Here is a 21,349-nt window from a genome sequence, read left to right on the forward strand (position 1 = left end):
CCACGGATTACTAGTGATGGGCGGTTCCGTTTTTCTGGAACGTTCAAGAAAATGTCTGGTATTTTGTATTCAATATATAAGGAACGAATTTTGTAAATAGAGTTAGTCTGTAAAATAAATTCGTCTGTACAGTTATATAAATAAAGTCATATATAAATACGAACCGCTAGTTTCATTGTAGTTATAAGTTATTACAGTAAAAAACCGCTACAATACTAAAAAAATCACTCAAATCGGATAACAAGTTTAGGAAATTCGAGACATCAAAAATGGCCCATTTTTAAGGTGGTGCGTTAATTTTGCTGCCCAGTGTATAATATACACAAAGCGCGCTTACGCGTCGGTGGCACTAATCTATAGTAGCACCGGACTACTTCTCAAAGGGACAGACCGCACAAAACATTATTTACATAAACAAACATAAACATTTTTGAATGTTTATTTCGATCCAAATTATAATCGTTATAAACAATTTTAGGAATTTTATAGAGGAGCTAGACTACCTTTAGCCTTGCATGAATTGTTGCATTTAACATGGATTCATGCAACCCACTTAGCAGGTTACAAACAGCAAGATGCTCACGAATTCTTTATAGCTACATTGAACATTCTTCATAAACAGTGTTTGGATACCATGCCAAAGACTAATGAAATGGTACAAAAGGAAAATGATAAATGTCCTTGTATTATAGATCAAATTTTTACCGGAGGATTGCAAAGTGACTTAGTGTGTAAAAGATGCAAGTAAGTATTTATTGTTTTTACTTGTTTAGTAGAAGTAATTAAGTTGTGTAAGAGAATTAAGCAGAGTAATAAATTAATCTCTGAAGTAGTTTCATAGCCAGATCCAAATATACTAGGGCGGTCCGATAAGTACTTATAGCCCAATAAATCACCGTTTTGGAGTGTAATTTTCAGGGGCAACTCCGAATTGCATGAAAATTTGGATTTAGGTTCTACTTACACTCCACTTTAAAGTTGAATTTGTGCCGTTGGTTGCTTTTACTTGGGGAGTGACAGTCACCCCTTTTTGGAGGGTGAAAAACGCGTGTTTAAAATAAGCTCGAAAATGAATAAATTGACAGATTATAAGCAACTTTCGTTCTATAAAGATTTTTACGTAAGTCAATACTTTTTGAGTTATTAGCGATTAAAAATATTGATTTCTCGACAAAAAAACTTCGTTTTCAGTCCGTTTTTCTCCAATTACTCAAAAAGTAAATATTTTGTCGAAAAAAATATTCTTAGCAAAAGTGTAGCTTATAAAAAAATGAAAAAAAAATGGTGTATCAGTAAAGTCTATAAATTAAGTAAAAGCAAAGTTGTAACTCATGAAAAATACGTTCTTATTCGTCTAATTCCAAATCGAATAATTCAACGCGAAATGACCGAAAAATTAGCACTTTTCAGGAAAAGATTATTTACATTTTTAAAGGATCTAAAAAAGCTTTATATTTGTGTTTTACAAAAATTTCTAGCATCAAAAATAAACGAGTTACACTGAAAAAAAAATTTGGCCCCTTTTTTTCCTAAATAAGATTAATCGTTACCGCTTTACCATTTATTTTAACTGTATGTGTATTGTTTATATGATCTGTAAGCTTGATTGGTTTAAAGTGCTTATTTTTGAAAAAATTTGGTTTTAAAATAAAAAAATTCTAAAAATTTTTGAAAAATTTCCTTTTTTCAAAATAACTTAAAAAGTATTAGTGATAAGAAAAATCTTAAAGAGTAAAAAAAATTAGGTTTTGCTATTATAAATATGTTAGTTTCATTTTGTTTTTCCGTGAGACAAAAATTGGTTGAGATATGGCTGTTCAAAATTTGCATACACTCGTGGATAGTGACCCGTTCAAGCTTTTCAACTATAACCGTTTCAAAAATAAGCACTTTAAACCGGCGACACTGACAGATCATATAAAAGATAGATAAGTAAGTAAATTGTTTGTAAAACGGTAGCGATTAATTTCATTTGGGGAGCTAAACACGGGGAGATTTTCATATTTTTTTACCAAAAAAAAAGAGGGCCAACTTTATTTTGAGCGTAACTCGCTTATTTTTAATGCTAGAAACTTTTACGAACAATTAAAATAAAGCTTTTTATAAACACTTTAAAAAAAGTTTAAATGGGTTTTTCCCGAAAAGTGCTTAATTTTTCGGTGATTTCATCTTGAAATATTCGATTTGGAATTAGACGAATAAGAACGTATTTTTCATGAGCTACAACTTTGTTTTTACTTGATTGATAGACTTTACTGATACACTAAGGATATACGCTAAGGATATTTTTTTCGATCAAGTATTTCCTTTTTGAGTTATTTGCGAAAAACCGTCTGAAAACGTAGTTTTTTGTCAAAAAATAAACATTTTCATCGCAAATAACTCGAAAAGTATTGACTTACGTAAAAAACTCTATAGACCAAAAAATGCTTAAAATCAGTCAATTTATCTATTTCCGGTGTTATCTTGGACGTATGTTTTTTCACCCCCGAGAAGGGGTGACTGTCACCCCCCAAGTAAAAGCAACCAACGGCACAATTTCAACTTTGAAGTGGAGGGTAAGTAGAACATAAATCTAAATTTTCATGCAATTCGTAGTTGCCCTTGAAAATTACACGGTATCGCCGTATTTCCCGTTCATTTACTGGGCTATTAGCTTCCAAAACAATAACGAAAATTTGAAAACAGTGGCATTGTCACCTTTTAGCTTGATACACTTGACCCAGCGATGCTTCAAGCTATTTAACCGTATGGTAAATACGTTTTATCGAAGTCTGCAAAGTCGGCTTCCGTGACGGCGATGAACTCCTCATTCGGCCTAAATTTTTGCCCGACGAACGACTTTTCAAGTTTTGAAACAAAAAGAAGTCGTACAAGGACAAATCTGTAAAACACGGTGGATAGGTCAGTAGTTCGTAGCCAAAATTGACCAGTTTGGCCATAGCGACGGCGGAGGTGTGAGTCGGTGCGTTGTTATGGTGGAAGAGCACTTTTTTCCCAATTGAGGCTGTTTTTCCCCAATTAGGGCTGTTTTTTCTTAATTAGGGTTGTTTTTCCCCAATTAGGGCTGTTTTTCTGCAATTCGGCGTCGAATCTACTTAATAATGCGGCATAGTAAAGCACTGTGACCACGTGGCACCCATCTCGCCGACAGCTCAAAATTTTATCCAAGATATAACTCATGCGATCTTTTGAGATGGCTACTGTCTCATCTATCTCACGAACCTTCAATGGACGGTCTGCCAATAGGCGATTACGGATTCTTTACACGTTATACTCGTGGTAGCCGTTTTCGGAGCACCTAGGTGTGACTTATCGAAAACAAACGTGCGATGACGTTGAAACTCGATAAAACAATTTTTCAGTCAACTACACAGTGGACACCCAAGAAGAGAAGAAGTGTCAAATGCCATCCTAAAACTCAGAGACAATAAAGCCCCAGGAATCGACGAAATGTGTTCGGAAATGTTTAAAAAAGGTGGTGATCAGCTTTTTGCAGCAATCCATAAACTGATAGTTCTTATATGGCAGAATGAATTGGTACCAGAAGAGTGGCTAAAGGGAGTAATATGTCCGTTGCATAAAAAAGGTGATCAACTGGATTGTAAGAACTATAGAGGCATTACTTTACTATTGTTTGAAAGACTTAAACATTTTACAAAGGATATTGTAGGTCAATACCAATGCGGATTTACTGCTGGAAAGTCAATTATACATCAAATTTAAGCACATAGGTAGATTCTAGAAAAGTTACTAGAATATAACATAGATACCCACCATCTCTTCGTCGACTTCAAAGCAGCCTATGACAGTGTTAAAAGAAGCACATTATATAATGCAATGATAGACTTTGGGATCCCATCTAAGTTAGTTAAGTTGACCCAACTAACAATGCAAAACGTAAGCTCGTAATTTAAGCTCAGCTTACGAAACATTCGCGTTGCATCATTGAGTCTTGGATCAATTTTCAGCTTGACACAATGGATTGCCACGTAGATTGGATGGATAAGAATCGAAAATAATGGTGCAACATAAGTGAGACTTAAAGCGGCCCTATCTATGAGCTGAGCTGGGCTAAGCTGGAGCTTAAGATATGTTGGTGCAGCCAGGCATTAATGTACCTAAGAATCATGTGAGTAGAGGCATTTGGAAGAAATGTATTGAGCATGTTATCAAAGAAGTGAATATGTGGAAAATTGACAATATTTGTGATGAGTTAATTGGACCTATTATTATTAACGTGTTACGTGTAGTAAACTAGTAAACTTGAATTATTTTCTTTCACTTTTTGAGAAGCATAGGACATCCAGGAGACTCCGCCGTCCGTCTTTATCTCCAGTCAGGTTCCTCAGCTCGCCCAAGTCCTCTCAATGCTTTGTGCTTCTTTGTTAATGGTCCTTCTTCAGGTATCCCGGAATTTACCTCTCTTGACTAGCTTTTTCTAGCTCAAAGCTTTCTTCCCTATAGCAAGATCTAGTTTCCTAAGAGTGTATACAAATCACCTTAAGCGCCGTTCTCTTTTTTGTATTTCAACACTGTTCTTAACACCTCAACACTTAAGATACTTAATGATGATTTTTCCACGTTTTTATACAGGGTGTCCCCGAAAATAGTGCGTTCCTTTAAGGTATGGATATAATACACAAGGTAGAACAAAAAGCCCTATAACATTTTTTTCTAAAGTCAACCGTTTCCAAAAAAAATTACATTGTTCTCCATATAAGCGATCTTTTATTTTCATAAAATTTAAAAATTTTTCATCACTGTACAAGAGCTGTTAGTGGTGTAGGTTATTGACACCAGAAAAATGTAGGTCAGACAGGTACACCTGCAAAATAATTATACCACCCCATGTTTGAAAATAACAAAACAAGAATTTATTTGTTCGTTTAGGATGAAGACAGGGTTTAATGTAAATACTAAAGGCTAATGCTGCAACTATTTTTGAATTGTGATTGTCTATGTTTAGATTTTTGTATACATAGTTGTCAGATTTCAATTTGCACACCAAATTGTATTTTGGTTTTTTGGCCAAACGGTGGAATTTAGAAAAAAATGTTATAAGACTTTTTTGCTCTACATGGTACCTTCTACCTATACCTTTAAGGAACGCACTATTTTCGGGGACACTCTGTATATTTCCCGTGTTCTTTGTCTCTTTGTCACTTTTTCCGAGAAAATCTTGTAATCAATTCTAAACGTACTTCCCGACTAGCTAGAGATCTGAAATGTTCAGAATAGCTCAGAACTTGATGACAATGCAATATTCAACAGCTTTTACATGGATGCATTGAGTGTTATTTGGAATTTTAATTTTAGGCCATTTTAAGTGTTATATGGTAAAATTAGTTCTCACTTTTCTCAAAAGATACTAGTTTTCTCAATATATAGTTTTCGCAGTAGATGGCGTTACTTTTTATGTCATGTATTCCATGTCAATTTTCTATTCATTTGTAACCGCTGCTGGATATTTAAAATTGTCTCGCTAGTTTGTTTACATAAAAAATTCTCAAAAATAAATATTTTATTAAAATTAAAAATCCTAGGTTTATAATTTTATATTGTGTCCCATAAATAATATAAACGTGGTATTATAAAAAGTTATTTTTTGAAGTGAAAACTTCTTTAGTGACGTTGTGCGATTTTTGGATAGGGAAAAAAGCGTTGAATTCGCGACCGTCATCGCGACCGTCATCGCTTATGCTATATATTATTTGTATGTATATATAAATTGTATAGTAGAAGTATTTAAATTTAAAATAAATGTAAAACCTATTTTAGGATGGGGAAAAAAGATTTATTTCGCGACCGTCATCGCGGCCGTCATCTCTTCGGCGAAATAAATTTTGTACGTATCTATATTAGGTGTATGTATCTATACTTAAATTGTATAGAAGTATTTAAATTTAAAATAAATGTAAAACCTATTTTTGGATGGGTAAAAAGGATTTATTTCGAGACCGTCATATCTTCGGCGAAATAAATTTTTGAAGTAAAAATTTCTTTATGGACGTTATGCACTTTTTAGATGGGGAAAAAGTATTGACTTAGCGAACGTCATCGCTTCGGCGAAATAAATTTTTAAAGTGAAAACTTCATTTGGGGACGTTGTGCACTTTTTAGATGGAGAAGAAGTATTGAATTAGCGACCGTCATCGCTTCGACGAAATAAACATTTGAAGTGAAAACTTCTTTAGGGACGTTGTGCTCTTTTTGGATGAAAAAAAAGTATTAAATTAGCGACTCTCATCGCTTCGATTAAATAAATTTTTGAAGTGAAAACTTTTTGAGGGACGTTGTGCACTTTTTGGATGGAGAAAAATTATTAAATTAGCGGCCGTCATCGGTTTGATGAAATAAATATTTGAAGCGAAACTTCTTTAGGGACGTTGTGCTCTTTTTGGATGAAAGAAAGTACTAAATTAGCGACCCTCATCGCTTCGGTGAAATAAATTTTTGAAGTGAAAACTTCTTGTGGGACGTTGTGCTTTTTTTGGATGGGAAAAAATGATTAAATTAGCGACCGTCATCGCTTAGACGAAATAAATTTTTGAAGTGAAAATTTCTTTAGGGACGTTGTGCACTTTTTGGATGGGGGAAAAGTATTGAATTAGGGACCGTCATCTCGACTGTCATCGCTTCGACGAAATAAATATTTGAAGTAAAAACTTCTTGAGGGACGTTGTGCACTTTTTGGATGGGGGAAAAGTATTTAGTTAGGGACCGTCATCGCTTAGACGAAATAAATATTTGAAGTGAAAACTTCTTGAGGGACGTTGTGCAGTTTTTGGATGGGGAAAAAGTATTAAATTAGCGACCGTCATCGCTTCGACGAAATAAATTTTTGAATTGAAAATTTCTTTAGGGACGTTGTGCACTTCTTGGATGGGGAAAAGTATTGAATTTGCGACCGCCATCACTTCGCTGAAATAAATTTTGTACGTATATAAAGTATGTGTATCTTTACATAAATAGCATGGGGCATACGCATCGCGTACATGATATAGGTATAGCATCTCTTTTTGAACGGGGAAAAGCATTGAACTCGTAATTTATATACTATAAGAAGTTTTCACTTCTGTCGGCACTCCCACGAATGCCTTCAATTTTTTATAAAAGTGTAACTATATTACTCTGCTTAAATTGTTTAGGGCTTTGACTATTTCGACAGTATAAATCTCTCGATTAAATTAAGAAAGCTCAGAGAGTGATTTTGAAAAAATATGGTATCTATTTCTCTCCTTCTTATGTTTAGGTATATATTTGTTTATTAATTATCCATCAATTAAATATTATTTTTAATTCCGAATTATCATTTTTCCAGCGTCTTTGCCGCTTCTGTGATGATTACTTCTTCTCCCAACACTCTTTTTCTTATTACATTTCATTGTATTTTTAAAATTCGGCAAGCCCCGAAGAAATAAATTGACTAGTACCGTGAGACAGAGGAAGTTAATAACAATTATGATATTGCTGCAAAACTTGATAGTATTTCATATCGTCAAACTGGAACAAGTAAGACTAAAGAAGTGTTTAGTAAATCTTGATGATTAATGGATGATTCTTATTTTACTTTATTAAACCTGACAATTATATTGTTTTAGTGGTGTCTCGACAACGATAGATCCCATTTGGGACTTCTCTTTAGATCTCGGACCCGTAACATTAGGAGGCAGACAACCTTCTTCTCTTCATGAATGCCTTGATAGATTTACTAGAGCTGAACTTTTAGAAAATAAGGAGAAAACCTTTTGTTCGAATTGCCAGTCACACGAAGAATCGACTAAACAGTTTACTATGAAGACTCTTCCTATAGTTGTATGTTTTCATCTAAAGAGATTTCAGCATACAAATGAGGTAAGTTACATCTAGTATATGTAGGTGTGTGCCTGCACATTAACGAAAAAGTTGATAGATTCGACCGTTACTTGATGGAAGTTCATTTTATCTAACAATAAAACACTGAAAACGTTTGTTTTCTAAACTTCCACAAAATTTATTATAACTATGTGACTACAGCTGTTTCGGCAGAGTGCCTTTCTCAAGTGATTTAGTTTACTATGGGTTTGCCTTTTTAAAGTCTTTAACTGAAGAGATTGAGGAGTGGGGAGCTGTTTGTCTCGAGTTGGTCATTCAGAATTATATCTGTATTTTTTAATTTATTAATTTCCATAGATTCTAATAAAGATAGCTTAAGGCATTTATTTTGAATGTGCAGAATTTGAAACTCTTCATTAAAAGAATTATTATGATCTAGCCTTCTAGAATCTAGAAGGTGAAGTGCGTATGTGGAAGTGTTTGTTTTTCTATTGTTGAAAGCCTTTTTGTGTTCTGCTATCCATTTGTCAAAGGTTCTGCCAGTTTGACCGATGTAAGTTTTCGGACAGTCACCACAAGTTAGTTTGTACCACTCTGTAGTTGTTTTCTCTTTCGACTCTTATTGTTCTTAATATATTTGCTTAAGTTGTTGTTAGTTCTGAAAGCTGGTGTTATCCCTTCTTTTTTATGTATCTGGCTATTTTTGTTGTTACCTTGCCAGTATATGTGATAGAGCAGAAGCTACTGTGTTCTTTCTGTGGTGGTGGATAGACTAATTTCAGGGCTTTCTTATGGAGTTTTTTGTTTAAAATTGTATTAATTGTTTGTTCGTTATAGCCATTGTTTACTGTTAGTTATTTAATGATGTTCAGTTCTATTTCGAGGCTATTTTTTGACATGGGAATTTCTGTCAGTCTATGTATCATGCTATGGTAGGCTGCTAATTTGTGTTGTGTAGGATGAGATGATGAATTGTGTATAGTTGTGTCAGTATGGGTAGGTTTATGTAATATGGAGAACTCATGTTTGTTGTGTAGTCTGGTAATTGTTCCATCTAGAAAGTTTATTCTGTTCTGTTTTTATTGTAAACTCAATATTACTATGAAGTGAATTAATGTATGATAAACATTGGTCAAGCTGCCTGTTAGTTCCTGTAAAGCATACTAGTATATCATCCACGTATCTCCACCGATATAAGAACTGTTTAAATAAAAAAGGAAAGAAATTGTTGATTCAAGCTAGTTCATAAATATATCTGATAGCAATGGACTTAGCCCACTGCTATCAGATATATTGAACATCATTAAACAAATAGCAGTAAACAATGGCTATAACGAACAAACAATTAATACAATTTTAAACCAAAAACTCCATAAGATAGCCCTGAAATTAATCTATCCACCACCACAGAAAGAACCCAGTACCTTCTGCTCTATCACATATACTGGCAAGAAAACAACAAAAATAGCCAGATGCATAAAAAAAAGGAATAACACCAGCTTTCAGAACTAACAACAACTTAAGCAAATATATTAAGAACAATAAGAGTCGAAAGAGAAAACAACTACAGAGTGGTGTCTACAAACTAACTTGTGGTGACTGTCCGAAAACTTACATCGATCAAACTGGCAGAACCTTTGACAAACGGATAGCAGAACACAAAAGGGCTTTCAACAATAAAAAACAGACACTTCTACATACGCATTTCAGCTTCTAGATCATAATCGTTCTTTTAATGAAGAGTTTCAAATTCTGCAAATCCAAAATAAAGGCCTTAAGCTATCTTTATTAGAATCTATGGAAATTAATACATTAAAAAATACAGATATAATTCTGAATTACCAACTCGAGACAAACAGCTCCCCACTCCTCAACCTCTTCAGTTAAAGACTTTAAAAAGTCAAACCCATGGTAAACTAAATCACTTGAGAAAGGCACTCTGCCGAAACACCTGTAGTCACATAGTTGTAATAAATTTTGTGGAAGTATAGAAAACAAACAAAAATATTTGTAAATAATATTCGATACGCAGACGACACTGTACTAGTTGCAAGAACAGTAGAAGAATTACAACGATTACTTACAAACATAAATATTGCTTGCAACAATTATGGCATAAACATTAATATCAAAAAAACCAAGTATATGGTCTTCAGTAAAATCATGACACAACCAGTACATATTAGTATAAACGGCATTCAAATTGAAAAAGTATCAAGTTATAAATACTTGGGAACTTTAATAAACGAAACTGGAGACCAAAACAATGAAATAAAAAGACGTATCGAAATTGCCAGGGCCACCTTCATAAAGATGAGAAAATTCTTCTGCAACAGAGATATAAGCATCCCTCTACGATTAAGAATGCTAAGTGGCTACGTATTTAACACGCTATTATACGGTGTAGAGGACTGGACTCTCAAACAGAACAACATAAAAAACATTGAAAGTTTCGAGATGTGGTGCTACCGTCGAATGCTGAAGATAAGTTGGGTTGAAAGAATCAGAAATCTTGAAGTAATACGAAGGATAGGAAGAGACCCAGAAGTTTTATTAACGATAAAACGAAGAAAACTCGAGTATTTGGGTCACCTGATGAGAGGTCATAAATACGCATTACTTCAAAATATAATGCAAGGAAAAATAGAAGGAAAACGGAATCCAGGCCGTAGAAGAATGTCGTGGATGCGGAATTTGAGAGAGTGGTTTGGCTGCACCACTAATGAACTTTTTAGGTCAGCTGTAAACAAAGTCAGGGTAGCCTTGATGATTTCCAATCTCCGATAGGAGTGGCACAAGAAGAAGAAGAAGAAAACAAACGTTTTCAGCGTTTTATTGTTAGATTAAAGAAAAAAGTGCCTCAATTAGAAAATAAATTTGTTTAATCGATTATTTTTATATCTGGACGAAAAGGAACAACGAAGCGATATTGTTATGGAGTATGTGAGAGTGATACACTCCATAAATCATTTAAAGACAATACACATATTATTTTATAAATTAATTTCTTTATAAGCAATCTTGTGTTATACCTACAAATTTTTATTTGTATATTTGTATTAAATACTATTCAGTACATGCATTTGTTATTTTTAGCCTTAAAATATTAAATTATATATTTTATCGCTTATATACTATAATAATAATTTTGTTAATTCATATAGTTTGGCAAGTATTCGCGGTGTGCAAGTACTTGGAGGGGATACGAGAAACGATCGTGCGCGAATAGCGAAGAAATCTTGCAACTTTCTTAAATAATTCATATTGTCAATTGCAATTGTCAAATTGACGTATATTTCATACCTACTGTCATTGAAGAAGAAAAATTATATGTTGCTCACAATATTGATATTTATTATGATAATTATTATATAAAAGTATATTTAATTAATTGTATTTTGCTTGCAGTACTGCATTTTAATAATTAATTTTATTTACTACATACAATTGTTTACCTTTAAATAACATAACCTAAATCTTACTTTTTCTTCTTATAAATTTTTTGGGCTACGACCTTGACAATTATCCAGCAACCAGGACCAATATGATTGGCCAATATAATTAAAAGTGCGAAAAAAGTTGCCGGGCTATGAAACTAGGTGTCGCTTTTCCGAACTTCCACGGTCCCAATACGGCAACCACTATAAACATAGATAGTTCATAGTTTATGAAACAGCTGTATTGAAAGTTTATAGTTGTCTTATGGTATCTTTGTTTAAAGTATTGTAATATTGTTGGCCTTAGTATAAAGTTTTTTTTTAAAGCAGAGTAATAATAATATTAATTAATGTATTTTTGTATGAAAAAACAATTATTTTGAATAGTTTCATGGCAGTCACATGACATGGCAGACATGAAAGTCACTAGAAATTAGGTATCCGTGTGTCTACTAGCGTGGCGCTTACTACATACCCAAAATATAAAGCAGGTACATATGAAGATTAGAAGTACAGCTAAGCATATTTTAATATCCATTACAACTAAAAGAATATTTCCAAACCTGAGATTTTAAAAAATTTCCTCTTTACATTTGACTAACATGCTTTCTTGGTGGCAAGATTAATAAATACATTGTTTATAAGTATAATAATCAGATTATACAGGGTGTTTCATTAACAATTGTCCATATAGTAACTGGAGAAACCTTAGCACAAAATACGAAGATTTTACCTAAAACTCTTAAATAAAATGTGGTTCCTTACTGAGTTACAGGGTGTTTTATCTAAAAATTTAAAAACTATTTTTGCTCAGAATTTTAAAACTATTCGACATATCCTTTTCATACTTCAGGAAGTATAGGTACTGTACAAACTACTAAATTACATTAAGCAAACGTTTCTGGCTATTACTAGAGGCGTACGACGGGGGAAAGTGAATGGTTGACGCTTTCCAAATTCTACGCCACTGGCGGAATTGCTATTTTAGTTCAATTATTGGATTCTCCAATACTTTCTATGAAAATAATATACTTTTCATTCGTAACGATAAAGTCATTAGTTTTCGAGATCTTTGAAGTTAAAAATGAAACGACACGGTTATTTTGATTAATGTATTGTGTCGCTTCATTTTTAATTTCAAATATCTCGAACAATATATTATTTACATAAAAAGTACTGGAAAATAAAAAAATTACCCTAAAATAGCAATTTCGTCAGTTTTAAAACTATTCGACGTATCCTTTTCATACTTGGCAGAAAGTACGACTATTATACACCCTACTAAATTATGATAAACAAATGTTTCTAGCTACTACCATAGGCGTACGACAGGGGATAGTGAATGGTTGACCCTTCTCAAATTCTACGCCACTGGAGGAATTACGATTTTAGTGCCGTTTTTAGATTCTCCAATACTTTCTACGTAAAAATAATATACTCTTCATTGGTAACGATAAAGTCATTAGTTTTCGAGATATTTGAAGTTAAATATGAAACGGCACAGTTATTTTGATTAATTTATGATATGATTCATATGGTGAATATAAAATTTTTATTAGTATGTCAAAAAATGTGAAATAACCACCTCTTAAAACCTTCTAAATTTCATTTGCATATCTCAACCGGTTTTAGAGCAATAAATAAATCGTCAGTTTGTAAGAAAAAATTCAAAAATTCGGATACGAAGCATTTGCGGACATATGTTTATAAAGCAAACTGCCATTATTTTTTCATGCAGAATTAACCCTTTAAGTTTGTTGCACTTATTTAGAAACACCCTGTATTGATGAAGAACATGGCTAGTTATCAAAGTACCTAACTTTTTCATTATCCAACATAAGTGAATGAGTCAAAAAGCAGAATGTTAAGAAAGGCTAAGGCTATAGTTTAGCTTTAATTTCAATATTTTTTAAATGCCAGTATTCCACAGGGTGTTACGAACTTTCAGGAAAAAACACAGTATTATTGTTACACCCGGTATACAATGACATTTACCTGTTCAGCAACACTATTAATACATCGATATTCTCAGAGAATAAGGCTATAACATATTAAAAAAATCATTAAAATCGGACAACAGGTTTAGGAGATTCGAGAACTCAAAAATGACCCATTTTTAAGGTGTCCCATTTTTTTGCCAGGAGTGTATTTGGCGTATCCTTATCATACTTGGCTGAAAGTGTAGGTACTGTACACCTTACTAAATTAAGATAAATAAAGGTTTCTAGCTACTACCAGAGGCGTACGACAGGGGATAGTGGCTGGTTGACCCTTCCCAAATTCTACGCCACTGACGAAATTGCTATTTTAGTGTAATTGTTTGATTTTCCAGTACTTTTTATGTAAATAATATACTCTTCGTTCGTAACGATAAAAGGATTAGTTTTCAAGATATTTGAAATTAAAAATGAAGCGACACAATACATTAATCAAAATAACCGTGTCCGTTTCATTTTTAACTTCAAAGATCTCGAAAACTAATGACTTTATCATTACGAATGAAGAGTATATTATTTTCATAGAAAGTATTGGAGACTCCAAAAATTAAACTAAAACAGCAATTCCGCCAGTGACGTAGAATTTGGAAAGGGTCAACCATTCACTCTCCCCCGTCGTACGCCTCTGGTAATAGCCAGAAACGTTTGTTTAACATAATTTAGTAGTTTCTACAGTACCTATACTTCCTCCCAAGTATGAAAAGGATACGTCGAATAGTTTTAAAATGCTGAGCAAAAATAGTTTTTATATTTCTAGATAAAACACCCTGTAACTCAGTAAGGAACCACATTATATTTAAGAATTTTAGGATAAATCTTCGTATTTTGTGCTAAGGTTTCTACAGTTACTATATGGACAATTATTAATGAAACACCCTGTATACCCGTTTGTTTACCAGAAATTATCGCGAAACTCCGACAAATCAACACACAACGGCTAATCATTATACATCAGAGCAATTCAAGTGCTCACACTGCCCAAAAGACAATAAAGGTTTTGGAGCTTCAAAACATCAAATTGTTAAACCATCCACCGTATAGCCCTGACCTAAGTCCCAACGACTTTTTAACGTTTCCAAAGATCAATAATTCAATGCGTGGGGAGCGATTAGTGCGGTCGCCAGAAGAAGCCCCTTTAAAACAGCGATTTTGTGTCAACTGAAGACTGGAATAACTGTTTTACCAATTTTTCTGAACGTATGCAAAAGTGTATCTATCTTGGTGAGACATATTTTGAAAAGCAATAAAGTACTTTAAGTCTATATATTTTTTGTCTTTATAGCTACACACACCGGCAAAATTAGCCGAACACCTTAAAAATGGGACATGTTTGATGTCTCGAATGTCCTAAACCTTTTGTCCGATTTGAGTGATTCTTTCAGTATGTTATAGCCTTATTATTTAAGAATATCGGTGTAGTAATATTGTTGCTAGACAGGTAAATACCATTTTATACCGGGTGTAACAATCACACTGTGTTTTTTTCTTAAAGTTTGGAACACCCTGTGGAATATTCTAGCATATATAAAATATTAAAATTACAACTTAACTATAGCGTTAGGTTTTTTTAACATTTTCTTTTTTGATTCATTTGCTTATGTTGGGAAATAAAAAAGTTATCGGCTTTAACAACTAGCCATGTTTTTCATTAATAAATCCTCATAGTAGGGGAGGAAAGTATGCTAAATTTGCAGTTACTCAAGCGTTATGGGGACCTATTGGATTGTGAAGAGTGGGTGCTAAAACCAAAAAAAGTTAAGTTGTCCAAAGTGTGGGACTCTCCATTTTTAATTTAATTTTCCATTTCCACCAATCGTTTTCTCCGATTATAGCGCCGTCCATCCATAATTTGAAAAAATGTTACGAATAAAAGTTGCTTATCTTTACGTCAAGGATCCAAATCTGCAATAAAAATTGGGGGATCATATTTAAGAGTTTAAAGTAACCCCCACCCCACTTCCGTGGGGGGACGTAACGATAAAAGGATTAGTTTTCAAGATATTTGAAATTAAAAATGAAGCGACACAATACATTAATCAAAATAACCGTGTCCGTTTCATTTTTAACTTCAAAGATCTCGAAAACTAATGACTTTATCATTACGAATGAAGAGTATATTATTTTCATAGAAAGTATTGGAGACTCCAAAAATTAAACTAAAACAGCAATTCCGCCAGTGACGTAGAATTTGGAAAGGGTCAACCATTCACTCTCCCCCGTCGTACGCCTCTGGTAATAGCCAGAAACGTTTGTTTAACATAATTTAGTAGTTTCTACAGTACCTATACTTCCTCCCAAGTATGAAAAGGATACGTCGAATAGTTTTAAAATGCTGAGCAAAAATAGTTTTTATATTTCTAGATAAAACACCCTGTAACTCAGTAAGGAACCACATTATATTTAAGAATTTTAGGATAAATCTTCGTATTTTGTGCTAAGGTTTCTACAGTTACTATATGGACAATTATTAATGAAACACCCTGTATACATATTATCGAGTAACGAGAGTAACGAAAAAAATTTCATAGAACTCTAGCTAGCTATAGGTAGGGATAGTGAGCTATTAATATTTAGATATGTAGAGCAGCTACAATTATGCGAAAGTGCAAATTTTCAAATTTCGAAACCGAGTATTTTCAGAAATCCAATGTGCGGTCTACGTGACATACGCTGTATATACTCTTTACCATTCTTTGATACATAAGAGTAACCAAAGTAGTGTAGTAAAGCCACATACATACATATAAAGAAATTTTTATCAAAATAAATAATGTATATTTTTAGGTAAAAAAGAAAATATCTACAGTGATATCTTTTCCTGAAATGTTAGACATGACTCCTTTCATGAGTAGAAGTAAAGAACAGACTTCTTTTCCTATAGACAATAGATACTCATTATTTGCTGTTATCATTCACGTAGGTCCAACAATAGATATCGGACATTATGTGGCGTACGTAAGACAACAACATGACTTTTGGTACAAATGTGATGATGACGTCATAACTAGAGCTAATCTTAAAGAAGTTCTTGGATCCGAGGGGTAAGTGTGAACCAAATTTTCTCTAGATATGAATGCCTGTAGTACAATACTCCATATGTCTCTTATATTTTATACTTGCAGTTTTAAACATACCGAGTTTTAAAACTCCAAGAAATGAACATATAACAGATCGTGACAAACATTTCGTAACGCGATAGTTCGTAACTATACATATTAGTAACGGTACAATTCGTAACGTCAAAATTGAATTATTCTGTTTCTTTTTGTTAACGTGGAAAATAACTTTGATTGCAGTTACAATTGAAATTACGTTTATCAACTTAACGAACCAACATCAGGATAAACATTTTTGACACATTGCACAGTTCGTGGGGAAATAATTTTGTATAATTCTGTCTTAAAATAAATGTAATCTAGTAATGTAAATTGTATTAATCATTATTATAGTAAATAAATTATTATTTATTAAACTATTTTTATTTATTTCATTATTTTTCACACTTAGTTTTACTACTTTCAGGTGATAATTCAAGATAAAAATTTTAAAAAAATCTGTAATTGTCGTATTAACAAGCAATATATTCAAAAATATGTGTGGAATATATTTAAAAAGAAGTGGTCTTAAAAAAATTCCATTACTTTTTGTATAGGAATGTTTGCAAAATTCAGTATGTATAAATTCAGTTGTATAAATTCAGTAATACTAAATTTGCTGAAAAAAAAATTAAATGCTGTTGTTACGAATTGTACCGTTACGAATATGTATAGTTACGAACTGTCGCCGTTACGAAGTGTCGCAGTTACGAATTGACGCTGTCATTACGAATTGTCCGTTACCATTTGTCGTGTCACGAACGACCGAAACCTTTTTAACAGAAACTTCGTTTTACCGAAATGGCTGACAGTTTCAATAATTTCATCAATAAAAAGTAAATTTAAAAACTGCAATAAAATTAAGGAAAATGAACATGTTTACGAGTGTTTTTTTTAAGAAATCTATTTTCTTTTGTATTTTCCTTTGACAACGATGTTTTACAGCTATATCTCTCCAATGCTATGTAATTTGACACAAGAAGAATACAAAAAACAATGTTATTTTTAACCGAAATTCTTGTTATCCGAAACGGCCTTCCCCAATTATTTCGGTTAACGGAGGTTTTACTGTATAGCAGATACGTGGGCGGTCCGATTAGTAAGTACGTAGCCTACAAAAGAAAAACGGTGACACATTTTAGTCTCCTTTTAGTTCAGTACACTTGACTAAACGATCCTCCAACTTCTTTAATCCATTTAAAAAATTCATCTTCTCCAGGTCTGCAAAGTAGGCCTCCGTGATGGCGATGACCTCCTCATTCGACTCAAATTTCTGCCCGGCTAGTCACTTTTTCAAGTTTGTAAATATACCCTATTCCACGAACATACGCCTGTTTTGGATTACTTCGACAACGAATATTTCACTGTGCAAAATAAGAAGAACGAAAGTAAATTGCAAATTACATTGTTGTTTATTGGAATAATTATTAGCGCCATTTACTTTCGTACTTCTTATGTTGCACAGTAAAACATTCGTTGTCGAAGTAACCTAAAACAGGCGTATGTTCGTGGAATGGCCCATAAATAGAAGTCGCACTTGGATAATACCGAGACTGGGGCAGAGCAGTTCATGGCCCAAATCGACCAATTTGGACGTGGCGACGGCGAAGATTACTTTTTCTTTCCCAACTGAAGTCGATTTTTCTGCAATTGAGCGTCGAATTGGCCCAATGATTCGGCAGAATAGAGCCCTGTGAGCGTTTTGCCGTTCTCCAGGTAGTCGATGTAGATCACGGCTTGTGAATCTCAGAAACCGGTGGATATCACCTCTGGTGGATAGAACAGCTTTCGCCTTCTTCGAAGCACGTTCGCCGAGTGAAGTCCACCGTTTCGACTGTTCCTTGGTCTCTGGTTGGTACCAGTGGATCCACGTTTAGTCGACGGTCACGAAACGACATAGAAACGCCTTCGGATTGTGCATCACTGCTCTGAAGTGTTTTCACGGTTAGGTACGCTTGTTGTCTGGAATGAGCAAACGCGGCACCCATCGAGCCGACAGCTTTCTTATGCCCAAAACTTCATACAGAATGTGACCTACGCGGTCTTTTGAAATACCTTGAGATAGTTTATAGTCAGACGGCTATACTAGAGGTAGAAAATTTTGAGCTTGTATTTTATCGGTATAAAACATATTTTAAACAACGTTTAAACAGAAGTTTAACAAAACCAAAACAGGTTAAACAAAGGTTTTTCGTTGTCTGTTTGTTTTTTCCTGTCGTTAAACTAAAGTCTTAGTTTGTTGTTAGGATTTCCGTTTTCATAGTGAGTATTTATTTTCACTTACAGAAAGGTTTTGGGGCTCGAGTACTTTGACATTTTTTTTTAGTTTCTTTTTTTTTTCACGAATTGGATAGCCCGGATATGAACCTGGTTTTTCTTTATAGGAGCTTTCTGGCTGGAGCAACGCCCAGGCAGATTGTTGGATTGACGTAGTTAGCTGTTGTATTGCATCGTCAACATCCTTTGTCGATTTAAGTGACAGGTTTAAATTAATTGACTCAGAGACCAATTCATTGAATATATTCCAGTTTGTCATCCTTATGGTTAATGTTTGCAGTCTTTTGATGTGGCATATCTCTGTGTTTAAACTTATTAGGAAGGGAGAGTGATCAGAAGACAAATTAAATGGTGGTTGTATATTTAAATAATTAGAAGCGATGTCTTTTATGACGCAGAAGTCAATGAGATCTGGTGTTTTTCGCGTGTCAGTGGGCCAGTAGGTAGGTTGGCCTGTGAATAGAGTATTTATCACTGTAATTTTGAATACAGTTCGGCCACGTGTGGCTATGATCCTTGATCCCCATCCCCAGAATTAAAGTCACCAGCGGCGATGAATTTTGCTCCAAGTGTTTTAAAGTAAGTAGTGAAATCATTTTCCTTCATTGGTTTGTTTGTTGGGCAATAAATAACAGATAAGATCAGCTGTCCATGCCAGTCTTCTATTGATACCGAGGTGGCTTTATATTTAATTTTCTAGTTTTGTTTGTTTCAGGATGACTAATAATATTTCTTAATACTATTCATTCCCACACCATAAGCTGCCTTGTGGGTGTTCAATGGAGTAGGTTTGATAATTTTGAACCCTAAAATAACTTTTATTTATCATATGTGCGTCAGAAATCAGCATGATGTCATTGCTATGTTGAGAAATAAATGCTTTTAGAGATAAAGAGTGTATACACACTTCCACCACAATTTCTTTAGAGGTAATAGTATTTGACAAGAGCTATGGCCTTCTAAATAACACATTAACTTATGTACTGAATCGGCATGACTCATAGCTCTTGTCAAAATCGATTACCTCTATTAATCTTTTTTGAAAACGATTTCCCGAGCGGAAATCGGAACGTCAAATAATTTTTTAGATAAAAATTTAATTGTCATTACAATTAACTGTGGCTAATCCCATATAAACACAATATAAATATTGTGTCGCAGAGATCAATATAGCTTGACCTTTTTTGTGGAAGCTGGTATGGGTGGTGATTTGACTGCTGCTGTCAACAAGCAAAAGGCTGACGAGTTGTCTATAATTATAGAAACCTTTTCATTCCATGAGCTTATAATATTTTGGTTACCATTTTAACCAAAACCTTTGTAACGTTATTAATAATTTCCCTTGCCTTATGGTATTGTAACAAATAATAGAGTAAATGGTCACCGTAGTTGGGCGTCAGTTTTAAAAAATAGGATAGTGAAAATGCTCGGCTGAATAAAATGAAGAAAAATTATGGATCATTCGCAAAACTAAAATTGTACCATAGACTGACTTGTATCGATTTAACAATTTTTTCGCCGTTTAACCTATAAAACTTTTGATGCACGTCCAATGCGGTCTAACACGTATTTGCTCGTTTAGGCAAGTCCTTAATAATTTTTAAATGTAGAAGATTTTGACAATTGAGTACTTTTTAATGTTCATTTTATTTTCAGCTATCTTCTATTCTACCACAAGCACGTGCTAGGATATGAGTGACGTAATACATCTTGTGATAAAATTGGTGATATTAAATAATTGTATTGTTGCAGCTGAATAAATAGTACTTGGATTGGTTCTTGAAGGATGTGTATACCGCTATGGGCTTACAACTATAATACCGAAGCAAATATTTTTAAATCTATTTATTGTCTTATGTTTTTCACGACTAATAATTATAGTTTTGCTTTGCGGGATCACAGTGGATGAAATGCATGCATTTAACCTTTAAGAATGTTCAGTTTAGCCCATCTCATAAAATTAATAATGAAAATGGAATCATAATTGGGGAAAGTGTACCATACATATCTGCTTTTGGAATTGTTTACCAAATATATTTGTTGTTACAGTAACATACTAAATTGTATAATAGAATTTGTGTGGTATACATGATGGGCTTGTTTGCGGAGTCAATCTAGAATCTAGACAGTATAGTATGGATATATTGGCATGCGAATTTTGTTTTTCATCGTGTTCAGTGTAAAGGAGCTGTCGAAAACGTCATTGATTTTTTTATTTTTGGTATATAAGGAACAAGTTTTTGATTCATCCTTAACTATGCATCTAAAATACACAGATTTTGTTGGGGGTCTTAGTCGCCCCAGTTTTTGAACACGCCATTTTGTTTATAGACTATAAACTGTTTATGATTCGTGGTATACGTGAAATAAATAAAATTATTTCTGCGGTTTATACAGGATGTTTCATTGGGAAACGGAAATACTTTAATTGTGAATAGAGGTCACCGATGCGGTTCTAGGTATACTACATTTTTTGCCTTACCGACTTTTATAACCGAGTTACAGGGTGTTTTATCGATTTTGCCAATTTCTTTCCTAAGCCATAAGTTTAGAACCACCCTGTATATTTTTTTTATATTTGGTACACTTGTGTTTTATCCAAAACCCAAACGACCGACATACTAACCGCAATAAAAATCCAGGTCCGGATTAACAAAAAATTATAAAGTAATTGTGACCTTAAAACAACAACCTGGATATTGAAATTCTGAAAATCTGTTTGCAT

The 21,349-nt window shown here is 33.5% G+C and overlaps 1 protein-coding gene across 2 annotated transcripts in view; it reads left to right on the forward strand.

The window, feature by feature from the left end:
- LOC126882020 (ubiquitin carboxyl-terminal hydrolase nonstop) overlaps window positions 1-20,408 on the forward strand; it is a 54,866-nt gene extending 34,458 nt beyond the window's left edge. The window contains exons 4-7 of one of the 2 annotated variants that reach the window (XM_050646796.1): window positions 479-744; window positions 7,605-7,857; window positions 16,037-16,293; window positions 20,281-20,408. In XM_050646796.1, the coding sequence (XP_050502753.1) occupies window positions 479-744; window positions 7,605-7,857; window positions 16,037-16,293; window positions 20,281-20,323 (819 nt within the window). In that variant the 3' untranslated portion in view covers window positions 20,324-20,408. Of the gene's footprint in view, window positions 1-478; window positions 745-7,604; window positions 7,858-16,036; window positions 16,294-16,548; window positions 16,644-20,280 lie in introns of those variants that run through there. The other variant, XM_050646797.1, reaches the window with a different exon arrangement.
- Window positions 20,409-21,349: the final 941 nt, after the last annotated feature.

Source organism: Diabrotica virgifera, chromosome 3 (genome assembly GCF_917563875.1).
Source record: "Diabrotica virgifera virgifera chromosome 3, PGI_DIABVI_V3a".
In the NCBI taxonomy this organism is placed as follows: domain Eukaryota; kingdom Metazoa; phylum Arthropoda; class Insecta; order Coleoptera; family Chrysomelidae; genus Diabrotica; species Diabrotica virgifera.